General features: G+C 50.9%; 1 protein-coding gene across 1 annotated transcript in view; it reads right to left on the bottom strand.

Annotated features, from left to right (window-relative positions):
• Window positions 1-14011, bottom strand: part of LOC142250610 (uncharacterized) — a 130385-nt gene that overhangs the window by 44440 nt on the left and 71934 nt on the right. Inside the window, exon 7 of the mRNA XM_075322795.1 lies at window positions 10388-10468. Coding sequence (XP_075178910.1) covers window positions 10388-10468 — 81 coding nt within the window. The remainder of the gene's footprint in view (window positions 1-10387; window positions 10469-14011) is intronic.

Raw genomic sequence — 14011 nt, 5'->3', positions numbered from 1 at the left:
CCGGGGCCCTAGGGGGTAGGCCTTGTGTCCTTGTGGGGATCCAGAACCTTGTAGCACCCTGATGGTTTCAGGGGCGCTACCAGCGGCGGACTGGAGTACCTGGGGCCCACCAGGAAAAATCAATCTTGGGGCCCACCAGCACCATGCAGTTACCGTACTGTATATAGCAAGGGTGGGATTCAAATTTTTAACAGGTTCTCTGTAAACCCCGCCCATTTGAAAACCACACCCATTCTGTAACCACATCCATTCTGTTAGCCACACCCATTTTCATGCAATTTCCTCAACCAAAAAATACAAGTAATTTAAAGTAAAATCTCCTTCCCCTCCAATACCGTCACTCTCCTGTCCAGCACCAGTTGTTCCAGTCACTGTCACTCTTATTGTATTAAATGATTTTTCTACAGTTTTTAAAAATTATTACTAAAGGAGCCCTGCTAAAATAGGAATGGACAACCTTCCCCATACAGAGCTCATCCCATTATGGCCTCTTTCCCCTGCAGATCCCATCCCATTATGGCATCTTTTCCCTTACACATCCCATCCCATGTGGCTCCTTTCCCCCTACACATCCCATCCCATTATGGCCTCTTTCCCCATACAGATCCCATCCCATTATGGCCTCTTTTCCCCTACACATCCCATCCCATGTGGCTCCTTTCCCCCTACACATCCCATCCCATTATGGCCTCTTTCCCCATACAGATCCCATCCCATTATGGCCTCTTTTCCCCTGCAGATCTCATCCCATTATGGCCTCTTTCCCTTGCAGATCCCATCCCATTATGGCCTCTTTCCCCTGCAGATCCCATCCCATTATGTCCTCTTTCCCCTGCAGATCCCATCCCATTATGTCCTCTTTCCCCAGCAGATCCCATCCCATTATGGCCTCTTTCCCCAGCAGATCACATCCCATGTGCTCCTTTTCCCATATAGCTCCCATCTTATGTGGCCCCTCTCCCCATATAGCTGCCATCTTAATGCGGCTCCTCTCCCCATATAGCCACATATAGCTGCCATCTTAATGTGGCTCCTCTCCCCATATAGTTACATGTTACATCTCGTGGCTCTCCTCTTGCAAGGAATGAGGTGGTTCCCCATTCCTTGTCTGCCGCGAGCCCTCTTGCTCAGCAGCGCCAAAGGCCTGGGAGACTGCAGGAGTTTCCTCCTCCTAGATGCAGCAGAAGGGTGACACCTAGTGGTTTACTCCTTGTAAGGAATGGAGTGGTCTCCCATCCCTTGCCTGCCACGTGTCCTCCTGCTCAGCATCGCAGAGGGTCGGAGTGGTTGCACAGTGTGCAAAGGATAGATGCTCAGGGAAGCAGCAAGACTTCCCTTAGCTCTGCACATTGTGAAACCGAAGATCCCGCCTTTATGACCCAGAGGCAGGAGGTTGAGCATGTGCCCCACGTGACGTCTTCTGATTCGCTCACTGGTATCACACGGCCAGATAACGAGGCTGGTGATGTGCTGAATCCTGACTGGCCGGGCCAGGACGTCACAGATCATGATTGGGTCACATCCGTCTCGCGCCCGCCCTTGGCTGGAGCTACATCTCCATAAAAACCCCTCCTGCCATCATGGCGGCGCGCGACCGTCCTTCTATGTTTGGATGTCTGGCAGCGTGCTGCCACGCCACTGTACAGACGTCATTGTCTTTCGTGGGCTTTGCCCTTGCTGCTCAGGCAGCACCTGGTTTGCAGGCCGTGTTCCTGCCTTGCTGCTCCGGCAGTATCTCCTTCAACAGGCCGTGTTCCTGTCCCAGGTGAGCTCCTCGAGTCTCCACCGGACTCACCTGGTTATTGAAAGCACACGTGCGTGGGCACCTCTGTGCTACCCTCGTGCCATATCCTGTGACTCCCGCTGGCACACGTGCGTAGGCACCTCTGTGCGTCCCCGTGCAACAGGTACACCATACGAGAAGCCCCGAGCCATACAACCCTCACGGGTTAGGGCGTACCGGTGTACATAGATCGTCTGTGACGTTCCAGACGATCACTAGTAGCAACCCGCTCACTCTTTCCTGACCATAGCAGCGGTCCCTTACACCGCACAGTGGACCTTGACCGGCGGAAGCTGTCCATTTCCCATCTTGGCACGCTTCCCCGGGTCCCCCTCGTAACAGTTACATATAGCTGCCATCTTATGTGGCCCCTCTCCCCATATAGCCACATATAGCTGCCATCTTAATGTGGCCCCTCTCCCCATATAACCACATATAGCTGCCATCTTAATGTGGCCCCTCTCCCCATATAACCACATATAGCTCCCATCTTATGTGGCCTCTCCCCATAGTCACATATAGCTGCCATCTTAATGCGGCTCCTCTCCTCATATAGTTACATATAGCTGCCATCTTAATGTGGCCCCTCTCCTCATATAGCCACATATAGCTGCCATCTTAATGTGGCCCCTCTCCCCATATAACCACATATAGCTGCCATCTTAATGTGGCCCCTCTCCCCATATAGCCACATATAGCTCCCATCTTATATGGCCTCTCCCCATAGTCACATATAGCTGCCATCTTAATGTGGCCCCTCTCCCCATATAGCCACATATAGCCGCCATCTTATGTGGCTCCTCTCCCTGCATCTTCGGCTCACTGAGCACTTACCTGCTCCAAGCACCGGTGGCCTCTCCTCTGTCTTCCATCCTCCGCGGCTCTCTGCACACTAAGGGTATGTGCGCACTAGGTGGTTTTTGTGCGTTTTTGGCCGCAGAAAAACGCACAAAAATGTACCCGCGGTAAAAACGCGATGCGTTTTTACCACGTTTTTGGCTGCGTTTTTGCTCACTGCTTTTTTATGCATTTTTTATCAGTGAACAATGCCATTAAAGATTGTTGAAAAAAAAGATCTGATGTCATATCCTTGTTCAATATGTTCTTCATTCTCCACTAGTGTATGCAGGAGAGCAGACAGCTGCAGAACTACAAGGCTCAGCATGCTCCATCCAGGACTGTATGCAGGTGTTTTTTGCCCTCCAAAAAAATGACGTGGGCTTCGCCATATTTTTGTATGCTAGCCAGGTACAGCAGGCAGCTATGGGCTGCCCCCAACCCCCAGCTGCCTATCTGTACCCTACTGTGAACCAAAAATATAGGGAAGCCCTTTTTTTATTTCATGAATTTCATTAAATAATTAGAAAAAAAATGACGTGGGCTTCGCCATATTTTTGAGTCCAGCCAGGTACAACTAAGCAGCTGTGGATTGGAATCCGCAGTGCAGGGTGCCCAAGCTTTCTGGGCACCCCCTCTGCGAATTGCAGTTTGCAGCCACCACAGAAAATGGCGCTTTCATAGAAGCGCCATCTTCTGGCGCTGTATCCAACTCTTCCAGCTGCCCTGATGTCGGGTGGCTCGCTGGGTAATAATGGGGTTAGAGCTAGCTGTATATTATCAGCTGGCCCTAAGCCCGAAATTCATGGTGTCACGCCAATATTAGACATGGCCACCATGAATTTCTAGTAAAGATAAAAAAAAACACAACACACAGAAAAATATTTTTATTAGAAATAAAACACAACACAATTAGTGACTCCATCTTTATTGAAATAAAGAACCCCCCTCCGCAGTAATCCTGGGTCAGGGTCCCGCGCCGTCCAATCCAGATCCAATATCATCTGATCGGTTGCTGGAAGGCAGAGCGATCAGATGATGTGTCAGGATCAAGGATGTGAATTCCATCACACAGCAGCTGATTGTATAAAAGCCGTTTATACAATCAGCTGATGCATCAGTGCAAAAAAAAGAAAAAAAAACCCACACACTTCTGTGCAGACTCCTGTCAGACCGATCAATGCAGGACCCGGCGGTAAAGTCTCCTGACTGCATCAGCTGATAGTTTAGCCAGCCGGGTAGTAAAAAGCCGGCGTCTCCGCTGTCACTATCACTGTCAGCTGATTCCATCAGGTGACCGCATCAGGTGATCAGCACCAGGTCCTGCAGCTATTGGAGGTGTCCCGGCCGTCTGCACACAGCCGGAGCCGCGGTACCGGGAGTAGACATGGCACCGGGAGGCTGCAGACAGGTGAGTATGAGGGGCCCCTGCAGTGGCGTAGCTACTGCTTTTGCCGCCCGGGGCGGTCGTCAAATTTGCCGCCCCCCTCCGTTGGCCGTTGATAATCCAGAAATTTTCAAAAATGTGGAAAACCATCAAAATATTTATTTTTCATGGAACTACAATCAAAGATCTAATTGTAGACTGCTGCTATTAGTCCTAGACTTTCACCTTTTTACACACATGTAGGCCTATTATACACACACACAGCTCTGCTGCATACATACAGACACACACAGCTCTGCTGCATACAGACAGACACACACAACTCTGCTGCATACATACAGACACACAGCTCTGCTGCATACATACAGACACACACAGCTCTTCTGCATACAGACACACACAACTGTGCTGCATACAGACACAAAACTCTGCTGCATACATACAGACACACACAGCTCTACTGCATACAGACAGACACACACAGCTCTGCTGCATACAGACAGACACACACAGCTCTGCTGCATACAGACAGACACACAACTCTGCAGCATACATACAGACACACACAGCTCTACTGCATTTATACAGACACACAGCTCTACTGCATACAGACAAACACAAAACTCTGCAGCTGCTGCATACATATATATACATACATACAGGCACACACAACTCTGTAGCTGCTGCATACATACAGACAACTCTGTAGCTGCTGCATACATGCATACATACAGACACACACAACTCTAAAGCTGCTGCATACATGCATACATACAGACACACACAACTCTGTAGCTGCTGCATACATGCATACAGACACAACTTTGCTACATACAGACAGACACACACAGCTCTACTGCATACATACATACACACACAATACTGCTGCACATATAGACACACACGCGGCTTTTGGGGGCCCGCACACGCTGCTGCAGAGCTGAGGCTGCACCAAGCACAGGGCAGATGTAGCCGAGCTGAGCCCGCACCAGACACAGGGCAGATGTAGCAGAGCTGAGCCCGCACCAGACACAGGGCAGATGTAGCAGAGCTGATTCCGCACCAGACACAGGGCAGATGTAGCAGAGCTGAGCCCGCACCAGACACAGGGTAGATGTAGCAGAGCTGAGCCCACACCAGACACAGGGCAGATGTAGCAGAGCTGAGCCCGCACCAGACACAGGGCAGATGTAGCAGAGCTGAGCCTGCACCAGACACAGGGCAGATGTAGCAGAGCTGAGCCCGCACCAAGCACAGGGCAGATGTAGCAGAGCTGAGCCCGCACCAGACACAGGGCAGATGTAGCAGAGCTGAGCCCGCACCAGACACAGGGCAGATGTAGCAGAGCTGAGCCCGCACCAGACACAGGGCAGATGTAGCAGAGCTGAGCCCGCTCCAGACACAGGGCAGATGTAGCAGAGCTGAGCCCGCACCAGACACAGGGCAGATGTAGCAGAGCTGAGCCCGCACCAGACACAGGGCAGATGTAGCCGAGCTGAGCCCGCACCAGACACAGGGCAGATGTAGCCGAGCTGAGCCCGCACCAGACACAGGGCAGATGTAGCAGAGCTGAGCCCGCACCAAGCACAGGGCAGATGTAGCAGAGCTGAGCCCGCACCAGACACAGGGCAGATGTAGCAGAGCTGAGCCCGCTCCAGACACAGGGCAGATGTAGCAGAGCTGAGCCCGCACCAGACACAGGGCAGATGTAGCAGAGCTGAGCCCGCACCAGACACAGGGCAGATGTAGCCGAGCTGAGCCCGCACCAGACACAGGGCAGATGTAGCCGAGCTGAGCCCGCACCAGACACAGGGCAGATGTAGCAGAGCTGAGCCCGCACCAGACACAGGGCAGATGTAGCAGAGCTGAGCCCGCACCAGACACAGGGCAGATGTAGCAGAGCTGAGCCCGCACCAGACACAGGGCAGATGTAGCAGAGCTGAGCCCGCACCAGACACAGGGCAGATGTAGCAGAGCTGAGCCCGCACCAAGCACAGGGCAGATGTAGCAGAGCTGAGCCCGCACCAAGCACAGGGCAGATGTAGCAGAGCTGAGCCCACACCAAGCACAGGGCAGATGTAGCAGAGCTGAGCCCACACCAAGCACAGGGCAGATGTACCAGAGCTGAGCCCACACCAAGCACAGGGCAGATGTAGCAGAGGTGAGCCCGCACCAACACACACGGCTCCTGGGGGCCCGCACACGCAGCTCCTGAGGTGGGGAAAGCCCATGCAGCTCACTGGGGCCCATAAACTGGGTGGCTGGGAGGGAGTATACAGGTCGAAGGGGGGAGGGGGGTAGCACTTACTGCTCGGACACGGATGAGAGGGGGCCCACACAGCGCCGGAGGCCAGCGTTCTGCTGGGGGTTGCTGGCTGGCACTTCATCTCTCTGGGACAGAGCAGGACGCCGGGCGGTAGCTCTGCCCACAGATGAAGCTCAAAGCAGCAGGACACTGTGGTCTGCGTGCCTTAAAGAGACAGCAGCCACAGTATCCTGCTGAGGACTCCGGTCCCCGGAACTCGGCCCGGGGGCAGCAGAACTGAAGGCGAGTGGTCAAAATGCCGCCCCCCTGACACGTGCCGCCCGGGGCAGACCGCTCCCTCTGCCCCCCCTTTGCTACGCCACTGGGCCCCTGCTCACTCCCCGGGACCCCGCACCCCCCCTCCGGGGGCCCCGTACACCCGTCCTGGGCCCCTGCACTCCCCCCCCGGGGCCCCCGCACCCCCCCCCCGGGCCCCCGCACCCCCCCCCGGGCCCCTGCTCGCTCTCCGGGCCCCCGCACCCACCCCCGGGGCCCCTGCTCACTCCCCGGGCCCCCGCACCCACCTCGGGGCCCCTGCTCACTCCCCGGGCCCCCGCACACCCCCCCCGGGGCCCCTGCTCGCTCCGCGGGCCCCCGCACCCCCCCCCCCGGGCCCCTGCTCGCTCCCCGGACCCCACACCCTCCCCCGGGGCCCCGCCTTCTATACTCACGTGCTGCTGCAGCCAGTGGGGTGACGCCGGTCCGTCCTCCGCAGCGCGCCGCGCGATGCTGCCAGCACCTGCACAGGAAGGAAGCAGTCATCACTCTGAGACTGCCTCCTCCTGCAGTGTCGCTGCGCAGGTGAATCAGAGCCGCGCGGCACTGACAGTGACAGCAGGGAGAGCAGGGAGATCGCTCTCCCTGCTTGCCGCTCCAGAGGGAATGGGATTGTCACTAACCATATCAGCAATGTGTCGATATGATTAGTGAAATTACCGGCCGGGGGGGACCTCTCACACACATCCATAGGGGCCCAGGTGGGGTAGGGGGGCGGGGCCTAGGGGGCATGGCCATCAATAGCAGGGGCCCACCGGGGGTTCTCCCGACCTCCTGGTGGGCCAGTCCGCCCCTGGGCGCGACACAAGCACATCAGATTTCAGATTTTTTTCTTAAAAAAATATTGTGCTGTCTTGCTTCTGCTTTTTAGTGCAATAAGTATGAAAAAGAAGTGTAATTTTTATTCAAATGTAGCAGGACAAATGTCAGCTACACTATACCAGTGATGAATCACACTCTGAGTCTGTCACTGCTGCTGCAATGTTTTTATATCTCTAACTTTACTTATACTCTCATGTTCTTCAGTGTTATAGTTCTAATGTCCAGTATAACTGTCTTGTGTGTTGCTGAACTGTGAACTCTGATGTCCTATCACTATCCTAAAATCACTCTAAAAGGTCTACTGTTTAAATTGGTTCACTGTGCCATGTAATGTGATAGCTGCGAGGCATTATGGAAAGCTTGTGTGGTCGCACCTGACGTCATGTGTCATAAAAAAAAGCAGCCATTTTTTAGGCAAATCATGCAAATTGAATCTCAAATTGTTCAAACTGCGAATTTCATAAAGTTTGACTCAAATTCATATTGATCACCACTAGTCCATAGGTATACAGTAGGTCTTCAAGAACTGTAATATTTATTCATAAATAATGCATATTATATACAGGGTGGTCCAAAAGTAGGTGGACAGTATGTGTAAAAGGGTTATCAAACATGGTGTAAAGTGAAACTGACTCAGCTGCCCTTAGCAACCAATCATATTCCACCTTTCATTTTTGAAAGAGTCTGTGAAGAATGTGTGGCGCCCTGGACTAGCCAGGTCATCACAGATAACACACAAACACCCCCACCCCTAGGGCAGCAACATTAGTCAAACACAAAACTTTTGTTGCCTCCCTCCAGTGTCTGATGTCCACACCAGGTGGGGGCGGGGCCAAGGCAGTTGGCCCCACCCACCGAGGAGTTCACAGGCCTGGAGGCGGGAAAAGTGACAGTTTAGTCCAGGAGGTGGAAGTGAGAGGAGTAAACACTTGGGTGTCTGGGTTGGAGCCCAGGCACTGACAGCAAGGTTGGCAGACGGTGGTGGCCGTCTGCAGGAGTGGTGGAGCAACGCGGAACCGTAGGACCGGGGTCGGGCGTTGGCCCGCCGGTACCGACCAGGGAGCGAAGTGAAGCCAGCACACACAGGCAGGGCCATCGGATCCCGACCAGGCTTGGAGCCGCCGACAACAGTCAAATCCGAATGTGACTGGAACCCCAGGGGTTTCCTAACAGCAAAAGTCCCGATTGAAGACAACCGTCCGCACCGTGAGGGTATACAGCCACCGCCAATGGCTAGAGACCCAAGGGCCAGCGCCTGCGGGCACAACGGGCTCATCCGGCACTCATACACCGGGGAGCGGACTACCGCTGGGAAGCCACAGTAGTCAACACAAGAACACTAAGGTGCAGGGAGAGACAGCCACCATCACCTGTCCAGGGAGAGATACAGCAGCCGACTGCGGGACCCGTCCATCCAGCCGTTTGGTTTACCGGAGACTTTGTGCCTCATTTGCTGAGTGAGTACATCTGTGCCATCCGGCACTGCGCCGCGCTGTCCCTGCCTCCCTGCCCCTCACCGGCCCTGCAGCCCCAGTCACATCACCGGGTCCCAGGACCACCAACCCCTACCCATGGAGGGGGTAAACAACATCCCAGCTGCTTCCCACCATCGTTCCCGGGATCCCCGTCACCAGCAGCGGTGGTGCCCATCTTCACCACAACCCGTGGGTGGCGTCACGGACTAAATCCTCAAACCAAATCACCTCCCCCTTTCACTCACGGGCGAGGAGCGCCGCTCGAGTCCCTGGATCCGGCCCACCGCTCGAGCCACCGAGCAGCAGCAGCAGCAGCGCCGGACCCGAGCGTTAGCGAGCGCAGCGGCGTCCCCTCTTCTGCCCGCGACAACTGAAAAGTGGAATCTGATTGGTTGCTAAGGGCAACTGAGTCAGTTTAACTTTACACCATGTTTGATAACCCTATTACACATACTGTCCACCTACTTTTGAACTACCCTGTATTTACACTAATTTGCAACAATTTTATTCTCCTTAAAGAACACATGTCACCAATATATTGTTACCTTATAGAATTATTTTGGCTCATTGTACAAAGATTTTCTTCCAGCATGTTGCAAATTATGCTGTAACTGTCCCAAATTGTAACTCCTAATTTTAGCTTATAAATAATTATGTAAAATAGTGACCAAATACTGAATGTGTGAACATGGCCTTAGAGCACACACTGTAGCAGCTGATTTGTCCTCCATGTAACCTCATATTTTGCTGATCTACGCTGAACTATTTTCTGCATTTAGACGCAAATCAACCCTTTGTACTCTTTAGCTTCAAACAACACTAGTATTGATTACACCTCAAAAAATAGGTGTCAGATGCTTGGAGCATAATACAATATTCCACTTAAATAACATATTCTTTAAAAGCATGAGAGCTTTCCGTAACTTTTCAGAACAAATTGTCCTGTATTAGTATATGAGGAATAATGCTAATTAGGGCCATTATGTGACTTGTAGCCTACATTTTTTTAGCAGCTCACCCCTGCTTCCCTCAGTGTTTCTCAACTCCAGTCCATAAGACTCACCAATAGATAATGTTTTCAGATTTTCCTCAATCAGGCTTTCAGGATTTCCTTAATGTTGCACAGGTGATGGAAATATTCCCTGTCTAATATTGAGGAAAACCTGAAAATATTATCTGTTGGTGAGTCTTGAGGACTGGACTTGAGAAACTGCCTCGTTCTTCCTCTCTCTGTAGACATTCAGGGGCTGTAGGAGGTGTTATTTGATCCATTACAGACAGATCTGTAGACAGATTTGAGCAGTTTTGAAATGTGAATGATTAATGTGAGGAGAAAAGAAGTAACAGATAATTAGAAATGGGATCTTCTTCCTTTAAAATAAGTTATATCTATAATGTTGATTTATTTAAAAAAAAATAAAAAGAGGAAAAGTGCAGTTACTGTTTAAGTTGTCACTACGGTACATAGGAACAATGGAGAATGTTGTAAACAATTACTGTACCCTGCTTTGCAATTTTGTGAATATTTGATCTGGATGAATATGTGTTTCTTTTGCCAACATTCGAACAGCAATAGGCCCAACCTGTAAAAGTAAAAACATTATAACTACATATATCTATAGAATAGCTTTGTGGCAAATCAAATTTACAGAGAAAATCCACACAATTTGGCGAATTCTACATTTTATCAGATTGGCTCATCTTTATTCAGAATACTTTTTGCTCACTGTGTAGGAAAGTAAAGGAATAAAGCATACAATATAAGAAGTGATGGAGGTGGTAATACTCTGTTATCAATATTTGAATCTAATACTACTGATGTTGTTACTTTGGGTACCATAGTTCATTTAGCAATACCGTAGCTAAGGTACTTTTCACCATTAGTTGACTTGACAACATTTGCTGCACTTACATTAACTTCTAAACTCCGTTTTTAAATCTCCATTTATGCATTGCGATTTTCTAATACATAACTGACTGTTTTTCTAAAGCTATTAAGAGCTTGTTCCTCCCCTTTTTCCAAAAGCCATAACTTTTTTAATTTTTACATGGGGGGCAATTGGGGTCAATTGATTCCACTGTCCTGCTGTCTGCCTGACATGTTATTAAATATCAAGATTCCAAGACCGGTCTCCAAGTTGTTTTGTCTGTACTGGCAGAGATGTAGCAGCAAGAGCCCTATTCCTGTCACTTATCCACCTTTGGATTTTTACAATGGAAATCCCAAGCCAAATCCTATGTGTTGCAATGGGCATACCTCACTGCTGTGCAAAGACACTATGGGGTATTGGGGAGGGGGGCAATTGATAACACTGTTCTGCTGTCTGCCTGAAATGTTTTTAAATATCAAGACTCCAAGATGGGTCTCCCTGGTGTGTCTTGTCTGTACTGGCAGGGGTGGGGGAGAAAGATCCTGTCACTCATGCTCTTCTTCATTTTTAAAATGGTAATGCCAGGCCACACCCTGTGTGTTGCATGGAGCATATCTCACTGCTGTGCAAAGACACTATGGGAAAATATGGAGGACAAATTATTCCACTGTTCTACGGTGTGTCTGAAATGTTTTTAAATTTCAAGACTCCAAGATGGGTCTCCACATTGTATCTTGTCTGTACTGGCAGAGGTGCAAGAGCAAGAGGCCTAATCCCTTCACTCATTCACCTTTTGATTTTTAAAATGGAAATACTAGGACACATCCTGTGTGTTGCATGAAGCATTCATCACTGCTGTGCAAAGACACTATGGGTAAATTGGGGGGAACGATTGATTTGTCCTGCTGTCTGCCTGAAATGTTTTTAAATATCAAGACTCCAAAACCGGTCTCCAAGTTGTGTCTTGCCTGTATTGGCAGGCGTGGGGGAAGAAGAGGCCTAATCCTGTCCCTCATGCACTTCTTGATTTTTAAAATGGAAATGCCAGGCCACATCCTATGTGGAAGTCAATGCAATCAGGCAGTGCTGAAATTAATATGCATTGGAGAATGCAGTCACACAGTTGCAGAGTTGTGGACCGCTATCAAGGCTGAGTTTGATATTAATAATAATCTAATAATAATATTTATTCATTTATATAGCGCTATTAATTCCACAGCACTTTACATACAATGGCAACACTGTCCCCATTGGGGATCACAATATAGAGTACCTATCTGTATGTCTTTGGAGTGTGGGAGGAAACCGGAATACCCAGAGGAAGCCCACGCAAACACAGGGAGAACATACAAACTCCTTGAAGATGTCCTTGGTGGAATTTGAATGCAGGACCTTAGCGCTGCAATACTAACCACTGAGTCACCGTGCCACCCATAGCAATGGCTGTCTCCATTGAACCCTGAGCCAGGGAAGGCTATGTGCGATAATGTTACAAACCTGGTGGTGGCACTACGTCTTGGCGACATCACACATGTGCCTTGCATGGTTCACGTCTGCAACCTGGCTGTACAGAATTTATAGGCCACTATTCCGGCCCAGATGCAATGCTGCAGAAGGCATGGTTGTGTGATGCCCTGGCAAAACCAGGTTGTCACAGAGACTGCACAAATCTTCCAGGTGCAGGACTCCACCCTCCTTGGCCTACCAACACAATCCCGCACACAGGTACATACACTAACCACAAAGACTAGTCACCACCCCAGGACAATAGGGACACACCAGTGGACGGGGCCAGGCAGATGGTGACATCCACCTAGAGGTCCTGAGGTGTCAGGGGAAGGAACACGTCAGTAAAGTGGAGGAGTCTAGTCTGGAGAGAGGAAGTAAGTGGAGTGGTAGACGGTGGTTGTAGCTCCCGGACTACCTGAGCTGACTAGGTGGCAGACGGGAGAGCAGGACCACAAGCGTCGGAGATCGCGGGAGACCTTAAGTGGACCAGGGCAGGGTTGAAGCCCGCCGGTGCTGACAGCGGGAATCCGGTCTGGAGGCCGTGCACAGTCGGCGTACCTGCACCCCAGGGCGAGGACAGCTTCAAGCACCTCTCCGATTAGTCAGAAGGGAACAAGGTTCCAGATTTTGTCCCACGAGTAGCCCAGATAGAGTGAGACGGAAGCCCAACGGGGGGGATAGGGCATCTGCAAGTGCCTGCAAAAATCCCAAGGGTCAGATCTCGCGGGCCACAGCTCCCACAGCAAAGACACCAGGATAGGACTTTTCCCATTCCATGTAAACTAGTCAACACACAAGACACAAAATTAGAGTGCAGGAGGAAGGGCCCCCATTCTGCTCACCGGTGTGCGGGACCCGAGCACACCCCTCCAGAGGCTACCGGCATGCAGCACTTCATTTACTACTTGGACTCTGTGTGAATTATTCAACAACAGTGAGTACCCCGGTATCATCCGGTCCATCCTGCAGATGGTGTCCCAGCACTCTACACCACCTACACCTGGGCCCCGGGACAACACCTCCCCTACTGGTGGAGAGGATACCATCCTGCTGCCCGCTTTATCAGCCCCGGGTGCCCCATACCAAGGCAACGGTGGTGTCACCAACAATTACCGCAACCTATGGTGTCGTCAGACTGACAAACTCTCCCCTGTAAATAACCCCTTTATTACATTGTGGGCAACGGGCTGCTGCAAGAGGCCCGGATCCGGCTGCCGCTCGAGCCACCACCACGATCCCGGATCCGAACGTCTCGAGTAGCTCCCCACTGGCCGTGGCCAGCGCCCCTGTCCACGACAGTTGCTGTGTGCTCAATTTTAAAAATGGAAATGCCAAGCCACATCCTATGTGTTGCATGAAGCATACCTCACTGCTGTGCAAAAACACTATGAGGAATTGGAGAGGGGTAATTGATTCCACTGTCCTGCTGTCTGCCTGAAATGTTTTTAAATATCAAGACTTCATAATGGGTTTCCAAGTTGTGTCTTGTCTGTACTGGCAGAGGTATGGGAGCAACAGGCCTAATCCTGTCATTCTGGCACCTCTTGATTCTTAAAATGGAAATGCCAGGCCACATCCTGTGTGTTGCATGGAGCATACCTCACTGCTGTGAAAAAACACTATGGGGAAATGGGTGGTGGGGCAATTGACGCCACTGTCCAGCTGTCTGCCTGAAATGTATTTAAAGACTTCAAGATGGGTCTCCAAGTTTTTTATTATTATTATTATTTATTATTGCGCCATTTA

This window comes from Anomaloglossus baeobatrachus, chromosome 9 (genome assembly GCF_048569485.1).
Source record: "Anomaloglossus baeobatrachus isolate aAnoBae1 chromosome 9, aAnoBae1.hap1, whole genome shotgun sequence".
Taxonomy (NCBI): Eukaryota; Metazoa; Chordata; class Amphibia; order Anura; family Aromobatidae; genus Anomaloglossus; species Anomaloglossus baeobatrachus.
This window is presented reverse-complemented; position numbering and strand designations above follow the sequence as displayed.